The sequence below is a fragment of the Mus caroli genome, chromosome 5, assembly GCF_900094665.2.
Source record: "Mus caroli chromosome 5, CAROLI_EIJ_v1.1, whole genome shotgun sequence".
NCBI classification, from domain to species: Eukaryota; Metazoa; Chordata; class Mammalia; order Rodentia; family Muridae; genus Mus; species Mus caroli.
The window spans coordinates 106,759,616-106,769,640 of record NC_034574.1 but is presented as its reverse complement, the minus strand read 5'-3'; the positions used below and the strand labels follow the sequence as shown (position 1 = coordinate 106,769,640).

Below are 10,025 nucleotides of genomic sequence, written 5' to 3'. Positions count from 1 at the left end.
CTCTCTCTCCCTCTCTACATCCTGACCACGCTTTCCCCTCCCTCCTCTCTCTCTTCCCTTATATATTTTTTCTTCTTTTGAAACAGAATCTCATTGAGTTACACAGCCTGGCCTTGACCTCAATCTATAGCTTGGCCTCCTGCAGTCCTGAGCTTAGTAGAAATATATTATTTTAGGGCTCGAGAGAAGGCTCAGTAGTTAAGAGCACTTGCTGTAGCCGGGCGTGGTGGCCTTTAATCCTGCCTTTAATCCTGGCACACTGAGTTCCAGGACAGCCAGGGCTACACAGAGAAACCTTGTCTCGAAAAAACAAAAGCAAAACAAAACAAAACAAAACAAAACAAAACAAAAAAAGCACTTGCTATTTGTCCAGAGGACCAGGGATTCCCAGCTCCGACAAGTGTGTCTCCAGTTCCAGAGGATCCCACACCTTCCTCAGACACTGCACACACAGGATGCACAGACATCCAAGCAGGCCAACACAAAAATAAATAGATTTTTTAAAAAAAGTGTATATTTAACCGCTGATCATGGTAGGTCCTACTTATAATCTCAGCGCTCAGGAGGTTGAGGCAGGAGGATCACTAGTTTAAGGACAGCTTAGGGAGAGACTTTTGTCTCAAAGATATAATAAATAAAATTAAAAAGTAAATAAAGCAGGGGAAAAAAAAAGAAAGAAAACAAAATTTAACCCAAACCTTACGGGAGGGTAAGGAACCTTCTCTGATGGTTGGTTGGCATTATTTGTATGGATATGCACAAAGCTTCCAGCCAAGGGTCTCAACTCAGGAGATGTCTGCCGCCACCGTGCCTGCCCCAGACCAGGCCAGCACTGTCTTGAGGTCCTCGGTGGGGGCAGGCTGACACCACATCTCTGCTCCTGTCTCCTCAGGTACCATGTCCCCAAGCTTCCTTGTGCTGCTGACCATCTTGGGCCCTGGCAACAGCCTTCTGCTGCAGGACCCCTGGGGGCATGAAACCAAGAAAGCCCCAGGTCCTGTGTATCTCCGGGAACGGAGGCAGGTGGTTGGGGATGACGATTTTGAGGACCCTGACTATACGTATAACACAGATCCCCCAGAACTGCTGAAAAATGTGGCCAACACCGTGGCTGCTCACCCCGAGCTGCCAACCACTGTGGTCATGCTAGAGAGAGATTCCACGAGCGCTGGAACCTCCAAGAGAGCCACTGAGAAGATTGCCACCACTGACCCTACTGCCCCAGGTACAGGAGGGACAGCTGTTGGGATGCTGAGCACAAACTCTGCCACACAGTGGAGTCTAACCTCAGTAGAGACAGTCCAACCAGCATCCACAGAGGCAGAGACCTCAAAGCCAGCACCCATGGAGGCAGAGACCTCGCAGCCAGCACCCACGGAGGCAGAGACCTCGCAGCCAGCACCCACCGAGGCAGAGACCTCGCAGCCAGCACCCATGGAGGCAGAGACCTCAAAGCCAGCACCCATGGAGGCAGAGACCTCTCAGCCAGCACCCACGGAGGCAGAGACCTCAAAACCGCCCGCACCCACGGAGGCAGAGACCTCAAAACCAGCACCCACGGAGGCAGAGACCACCCAGCTTCCCAGGATTCAGGCTGTAAAAACTCTGTTTACAACGTCTGCAGCCACCGAAGCCCCTTCCACAGAACCTACCACCATGGAGACGGCGTCCACAGAGTCTAACAAGTCTACCATCTTCCTTGGGCCATCCGTGACTCACTTACCTGACAGTGGCCTGAAGAAAGGGCTGATTGTGACCCCTGGGAGTTCACCTGCCCCAACCCCGCCAGGGAGTTCAGACCTCATCCCGGTTAAGCAATGTCTGCTCATTATCCTCATCTTAGCTTCTCTGGCCACCATCTTCCTCGTGTGCACAGTGGTGCTGGCCGTCCGTCTGTCCCGTAAGACCCACATGTACCCAGTGCGCAACTACTCCCCCACGGAGATGATCTGCATCTCGTCCCTGCTACCTGAGGGGGGCGACGGGGCCCCTGTCACAGCCAATGGGGGCCTGCCCAAGATCCAGGACCTGAAGACAGAGCCCAGTGGGGACCGGGATGGGGACGACCTCACCCTGCACAGCTTCCTCCCTTAGACTCCCCTGCCCGCCCACCTAAGCGAGACCCTTGCTAGCTCCACGCTTACCCGCTGGTCACGGAGGTCATAGATCTGGGCTTCCTGGGTGAAATGTATTCAGGGGAGTCATTAGAGCACCCACCGCTGTGTGTCTCCCTGCAGGTCACTGGATACCTGTCGTTGCGTTCTCCAGAAAGACTCAGATCCCTTATTCCACTCCCAAAAGCTACTCTATTGGTTGCCATGGTAACCCGGTAAGAGAGAAGCTTTGTGGGAGGCCACCATGTATGCTTCTCTGACTCCAGTGGTGGGCAGCTCGACTTTCCCAGGTCCCTGGCTTGGAGGGATGGTCCTTCCTTTGGGCCTGTGTGAACCAACGAGTTTCCGTCCAGTGACAGAATGACCTTGCGCTGCGGCCTGGCCCAGCACAGTCATCCAATAAACATATTATAATAAACGATAGCTGAGTCCTTCATGTGCCTAGGCTGCCATCTCCAGCCCTCCCGGAGGGCGCTTAGACCATTGTCCACACCGCTCTTAGACATCTAATACATGCTTGGGCAACTGCAAGGGGCACTGGAAGGTTTAAGCTGCACGTGGTAGGTAGCATATACCCATCACCCAAGCAGTACAGGAGTTCAAGGTCATCCTTGGCTCGTTAACTGCCTGGGCTACATGAGACCCTGTCTCAGAGAAAACTAAAGCTGGGTCTGGCTGGCTGGCTCAGCCTGTGAAGGTGCTTGCTGCTATGCCTCATGGCCTAGGCTCCAGGGGGGCCCTCATGGTAGAAGGAGAAGGCTGACTCTCCAAAACTGTTCTCTGGCATCCATACTCACAGGTAACATATGAACACAACTACACAAACTAGAAAACTTTATTGAATCTACCCTTCCCAAGGTGGGTCAAAGGAGGAAGGTCCCTTCGGGGTTGGCCGATTTCGTTTTTAAGATTTATTTATGTTTATGAGTATGCTGTCACTCTCTTCAGACACAGCAGAAGAGGGCATCGGATCCCATTACAGACTTGAGCCACCCCGTGGGTGCTAGGACTTGAACTCAGGAACTCTGGAAGAGCAGTCAGTGCTCTTAACAGCTGAGCCATCCCTTCAGCAGCCCTGTCAGATTTTTTTTTTTAAATCACTAAAGAGATTTTATTCAAGTTTCTAACACAAATGAGTTATTTTGGTTTTGAATTACAGAACTAAGTCCAAACTGAAAACAAATAGTTTCTTTTTTTGTGTTGGTTTGCTTGTTTTTTCAAGACAAGGTTTCTCTGTGTAAAGGAGCCCTGGGTGCTTTGGAATGGCTCTGTAGACCAGGCTGGCCGTGAACTCACAGAAATCCACCTGCCTCCACCTCTTGAGTGCTGGGATGAAAGGGGTGCAACCACCATGCCTGGCTCCCTTGCCAGTCTTTAAGGTCTACCAGGCCAGGCCCTTCGCGGCCTTTGCTCTGTTTTTCCCCCGTTTCTTTTCTCTCTTGGCCTTCAGTCTTTTCTTTGCCTCTGGTTTATCCACACTGGGTACTGGCCATGCTGGTCTATAAAAGTCTTTCTGTTTCTCTTAATTTCAGTTTCCGTTTTCATGTCATCTGTGCCACACCGCCTTTCCTCGAACTGCATTTTCTCCTGGAGAGGTTTGGCTACCATGGTTGTTATCTCCTCAATGTCTTTCATTAGAGCATCCCCGTCCACTCTGAGAATGCTCTTCAGTCTGTTGAGCTCCCTTGGCGCATTCTTCTTTCTCTTCTCGGCACGCATCTTCCACTTACTCCGAAGCCTTTTAGCCATGCTTCACCTGAGAGACAGGACTGCACACCACGTGTGGGATGCCAACCACAGATTTTATTTTTTTTTAAAGGCTAAGATGGTAAGTTCACATTCTTTTATTTTTTGTTTGTTTGTTTTTGTTTTTTGAAACAGGGTTTCTCTGTATAGTCCTGGCTGTCCTGGAACTCACTTTGTAGACCAGGCTGGCCTCAAACTCAGAAATCCGCCTGCCTCTGCCTCCCGAGTGCTGGGATTAAAGGCGTGGCCACCACGCCCAACTAGAGTTCACACTCTTAACCTCACCCTGGGGGCAGCAAAGACGGGCATGGCGGTTCACTGGTCACCTAAAGTCTATCCTACCTCCAAAAGGCCAGGCCAATAAGAGAACATCTCAAAAGAAAGTTACTGAACAACAACAGCTGAGATGTCCTCTGGCCTCGATGTGTGCATGCACACACACACACACACACACACACACACATATACTTATAAACAGGCAGCAAGCTACACACACACACACACATAAACAGGCAGCAAGCTGGATCAGGCTCTGTGAGCTTATTAATCCCTACTTGCAGAGCAGCGAGACATAGGGTCACAGTTTTGTCAGCTTTCTGACCTTGGCTTTAGAGCCTATGTTCCAAGAGCCCCACCCCACCCCAGCCAGCCACGAGGGCTGCCCATCTGTGGGCCACACAGACGGCTTGTCCTGCCCCAAGTCCACAGATAGAAGGGGGCAGCTGCTTGAACCATACATCATCCTGTCTCCTGGAAGGATGGTAGTTTTTCTCTTCCAGAAAACACTCTCTGGGGCCTCTTCGGAAAGAAGAGGCCTTGCCCTATCTGTGGAGGGTGTGACCCACAATTCCAGAAAAGGCTTCATTATGGGAGAGAGGGATGGAGAAGGAAGAGAGCCACAGGGAAAGACAGGAAGGAACGTAGCAGGTGATGGGGTCCTCAGGGACAGAGCAGGGAGTGGTAGGAAGATGTCCCAGCATCTGGAGGTGGCAATGTCTGCGGCTTTCCTTTGGACCTGCAGAGGCTGCCAGCTGGCGGACTGAGCAGATCCTGGGTTTATCCCCCCTTTGGATCAGAAACAGTAGCAGGGAGGATTCACAGACCTGGAAGCTACAGGACTTGAGGGCACCAGAACAATTCCCCAGGGCCCTCGTCCCCTTCCTGGAGATGCTGTGTAAGAACACAGGCGTTTTCTTTCTCGGATCGGTCACCTGCTGGATGAGGCGAATAGCCACCAGGGGGCGCCAGCCACCTGCTTCTGGGAGAAGGTGTCGGGAGGTGCCAGCTTGGGGTTTTGAGTGTGGATGCTTTTGGCTTTTCTGGCAATGTATTCGCTAAACAATTGATTCTCAAAACGTGACACCTGGCTTTGGGAAGATTCCAGGTGTCTCTGGCTCACAGATGCCCCCCGCCATCTCTGTATGCCCCTGACCACTCAGAGCCTGAGTCGGTCAAGGCACCCACTCAGCAAACCCACACAAGTCTTCAGAACGTCTTGAATCCCTTAAACGGTCTTCTAAAGAGACCTTCAAATCTCCGTTCCACAGAGGAGGAAACGGAGGCGCAGAGAAGTGAAGCCCAGCCCGACCCTCATCACACAGAGAATGTGGGAGGCCGGGCCCTTCTGCTCTTACTGTGACATCATCCCATGCTCCAGATCACAGTGCGGTTCTAGGGGAATTCTGTGCCCCCAAAGACTCACCCTGCTGACCTTCCCTGACACTCAGAAGTCTCTCTTATTGTCCTTTAATTGTTCCTTGAAACAGAGAAAGGGCAAGGATACTTGGAACGGTGAGTGGAAGGGTAGAATTCAGCCCCTCTCTGTACAGAGCAAGACAAAGCAGAGCTGGGGCCTAGCACAGAGGGCTGGCATTTATTCTGCACTTACTACACGTCTGACACTTGTATTATCGCACTCACGCCTTGCGGTGGTGGTGGTGGGGGGACTGTAAATAGGGGTGCTATTACACCCCTGAGCTGCTGCCTGGGGGAAACTGGAACTCAAAAATTGGGAGCACACAGATTGCATTGCCAAAAAGCTGGAAGAGACCGGGAGGGGGTCGGACAGGAGGTGGGGTCAGGCAAGAGAAGGGGGACTAAGTTTACGTACAGTCCGTGACTCCACCCATCGTGTCAGGGGCTGCCCCCCCCCCCATGGATGCTGACAGCTGATCCCGGCAGTTTTTCTCTCTGTCTGCCACTCATCCAAGCCACAGGGTGTTAGAGCGTGTACTAGCATGGACCCAGTGGTGCGAGTGAGAGAAATGCACAAGGCAGGGGTGGGGGTGGGGGTAGTATCCAAAAGAGGACGAGTTAGTTGCTGCGGGGGCAGGGTGGGGGAGACTGAGGATGCGGGCAGCTCGCAGCTGAACCCGATGGATGAACGGATTAACCAAGGGTGGAGACACACCTGCGGGAAACTGGAGTTAGAGTGAGAGGAAGAGCTAGCTAAGACCTCAGGGTTCCGACGTGGGCCCTTGGGAAAGGCAGCAGAGGGTTGTAGAGGGCTGGGATGAGGAAGGGAGGGGCCCCTAAAGGCCTTCCAGGTGCTTCCCAGAGGCAGGCACTGTTTGACACCATCATCCGTCAGAGGAATGCACAGGGAAACCCCACTGAGGGTCAGGGCACACCGAGACTGAAACTGAAAAAGAGCAGCACCCGGCTGGATGGGGAGGGGCTGGGGTGCTCCGCATGGTTGATGGGGTCCCATATGTTACAACTGCTCTGAAACCCAGTTGGGCAAGTTCCCATAGAGCTCACCAGTCGCTGTAAAGCTTGGGCATCCCACTAGAGACGTTTACCCGAGAGGATGCAAACACGTGCTGATCTGAACGGGTCCACAGGCTGGGAGCATTCTCAGTCCTAACAGCCTGCGAAGGGGTAACTACATTGTGATATGTCCATACAGTGGGCTAGTACTCAGAATAAACAAAGCGGATCCCAGCACACCCGCAGACCCGGTGAGTTCACGGACAAAGCCAGGCTGTTCGTAGAAGTGAATCCCAATGACACACTATCCAGGAAGGCGCTGGAAAGATAGCTCAGCGATCGAGAGAGCATTGGCTGCTCTTGCAGAGGACCTGGATTGGGTTCCCAGCACGTGGGAACTCACAAACACCTGTAATTCAGCTCCAGGGTATTGGGTGTCCTCTCCTTAGTCCCATGGGCACAGGCTATATGTGATTCACATGAATGTATGCAAGAATAACAGTCATACATGTACAAAAAAAATCTAAAAAGAAAAAAAAAAGCTCAGGAAAGGCCTGGAGAAGTGGATCTGCGCTTAAGAGTACTCACCGTCATTACAGAGGACATGAGTTTAGTTCCCAGCATCCTCTGGTCACTCACACTCAACTGTCACTCAGGCTCTTCTGAGTATCCAGCGCCCTCTTCTGGCTGCTGTGGGGACTTTATTCACCTACATAAGCCTGTACAGAAACACATCTACATGTATAGTTGAAGAATTTTAAAACTATAAACATTCAGAAGAGCTTGGGAAAGGGCTCCGTGAGTAAAAGTGTCAAGTAGAGAATCCGAGTTTGAATGCTCAGAGCCACGTGATGGTTCCTGGGATCCCAGTGCTCTGTGGTGAACCAGAGGCAGAGAAGGAACAATCTCCCAAACGCAAGGGCTCAGCTCACTTATCAGAGCTGCTTCTGGGCTCTGGATGGATTTAGCCACTACTCTGGCCTCCTGTTTGTCCTCACGCTTCTTCTGGGGAGTGACATTTCACTCCATCCTTACCCTGGAACTGGATGTGGAGATGAGCCTGGTTTCTCGTCCTGCAGGATGGGTGACTCTGTGTCTGTCCATGTCACCCAGAGGCCATTGTTTACCTGTTCACAAGTTCTCTATTCCCTGGGTTAGGAAGGATATGGACAGGCTGAGACCCAGCTGGCTGTTTTCTGAGGGCCTCTTTGTGCCTCCTGGGTGGTCCCTAGGCAGAGGGCAGAGGACACTGCCATCCCCACCCACCTGTGCCCCTCCTGCAGACAGTCCCGGCAACAGGGATCCCTTGCTGCTAGCTAAGTGTGATCCCTTGCTGCTAGCTAAGCATGATGCCTTGCTGCTAGCTAAGCATGATGCCTTGCTGCTAGCTAAGCATGATGCCTTGCTGCTAGCTAAGCATGATGCCTTGCTGCTAGCTAAACCAGTTGTCACGCTGTCCCACTGATCCCTCACCCAGGTGGGTCCTTGCACATGCATCACCATGGGGAACTCAAGTGGCAGACACACACCACCAGGTAAGAGCAGAGAGAGGAAATGAACTCACACTCAGCTCAGCTCCCTTTCTAAAGACTTGTGCCATTTGAAATCCCCGCCTAAGGAATGGTACTACCCACAGTGGAGGGTTCTCCCTGCTGGAGGAAATCTCCTATAGACACGCCCACAGGGCAACCAACCTAATCTAGTTACTTCCTCTTTGAGACTCCCTTCCCAGGCTGATAATCAAAAGCCACAGAGCCTGAAAATCAGAGATCTGGACTACCCCCTCCCCCAGCATAATGGTACTTTTTTTTGGGGGGGGGAGGCGTCAGGTGCAGTGGCACACACCTTTAGTTCCGGACATCAGGAGGCAGAGACATGTGAGTTCAAGGCCAGCTTGGCCTACAGGGAGCTAGTCTCCAAGTAGTTCCAAGACAAGCTCTACATAATAGAAAGATCTTGTTTCAAAAAAAAAAAAAAAGGTACACAAATAAAATTTAAAAAATATAAAAAGTAAAAGCTTAAAATGTTATGAAGTTTAAAAGCTCTTTCAGCATTTAATTATCTCAGGATTAAGCACTTTTTTTTTTTTTGTTTTTTTGTTTTGTTTTTGTTTTTTGAGACAGGGTTTCTCTGTGTAGTCCTGGCTATCCTGGAACTCACTCTGTAGCCCAGGCTGGCCTCGAACTAATGAGGTTCATCTGCTTCTACCTCCAGAGGTCTGGAATTAAAGGCATGTGCCACCACTATCTGGCTTAAATCTTATTTTATGTGAATGTGAGTTTATGTGTCCCACAAGCCAGAGGATGTCAGGTCCTCTAGAACTGGGTAATAGGGCAGTTGTGAGCTCCTTGATATAGGTGTTAGGCACCAAACTCAGTCTTTGGCAAAAGCAGTAAGCACCCTTAACTGCTGGGTTAACTCTCTAGCCCCTAAAGATCTGAGATCAACTATGACTACAGCCTAGCTCCCTGACTGATGGCTGGGAACCCCCCAAATTTCTAAATTGTCTGACTTTTCAACAACAGATTACTCTCTCAGAGAGCCTTGAGGCCACAGGAAAGTGGAGAAAAGCCACTGGTGTACCCTGCCATCCTGTGGTGCCCATCTGGCAAGAGGGTAAGTGGTCTAGGGTGGAAAGAACAGTAAGGTCACCTAAGTCCACCAGCTTTAGATTAAACTCTAAGAGCCCAGGGATAGGCCACCAGTCTCTCAGCACCCCTACCCCATTTCTTCATCTGTGAATTGGGAGTGTTTGTGTTATCTTCCTCTATAGGGGTAGCTTCAAGGGGCAGGAAGCAGATCTGAGGCTCTAATATGTTGTATGGCAGGCAGTGACTCCAGAGAGTGATCACATCTAGCAGCAGGAGACTGTAGCTTAATGAGGGAAAGCCAGGAGGTCTGGAGCCTTTGCCTGGAAAAAAGCATGGGTTACTGTGGCTTTACTGTGTTGAAAAGAACCCCAAAATCCATGTGTCATTGGTATTAGGAAGTAGGGCTTTTGAGAGGAAATTGGAGTTCAGAGAGGTCATGAGTATAGGATGCCATAGCAACATTACTGGCTTTGTAAGAAGAGGATGATAGACTCTTTTACAGAGACCTTGCTGTCTTGGAACTCATTACATAGACCAGGCTAGCCTTGAACTCACAGAGATAGACCTGCCTCTGCCTCTTAAGTGCTGGAATTAAATACGTGCCCAGCCCTGTTGAGCTTTTAAGGCCACAATTTTCTCATATCACATTCAGTCCCCAGGCACAGATAAGGCATGCATGTCTGTCTTTCTTTCTTTCTTTCTTTCTTTCTTTCTTTCTTTCTTTCTTTCTTTCTTTCTTTCTTTCTTTCTTTCTTTCCTTCCTTCCTTCCTTCTGTTGCAGCCTCTGGTGATTGAGCAGACTACAGGTGACCAGGGAAGATCTGGAGAATGTTGTGAAATTTAAGTGAGGCTGGTCCAGCCTATC

The 10,025-nt window shown here is 50.7% G+C and overlaps 1 protein-coding gene and 1 pseudogene across 1 annotated transcript in view; one reads left to right on the top strand and one right to left on the bottom strand.

Annotated features, from left to right (window-relative positions):
• The window catches only part of Selplg (selectin P ligand), a 12,281-nt gene extending 9,746 nt beyond the window's left edge, over positions 1 to 2,535 (top strand). The window contains exon 3 of the mRNA XM_021163599.2: positions 893 to 2,535. Coding sequence (XP_021019258.1) covers positions 898 to 2,094 — 1,197 coding nt within the window. The 5' untranslated portion in view covers positions 893 to 897 and the 3' untranslated portion in view covers positions 2,095 to 2,535. The remainder of the gene's footprint in view (positions 1 to 892) is intronic.
• Positions 2,536 to 3,495: 960 nt separating this feature from the next.
• LOC110293864 lies at positions 3,496 to 3,863 on the bottom strand (annotated as a pseudogene).
• Positions 3,864 to 10,025: the final 6,162 nt, after the last annotated feature.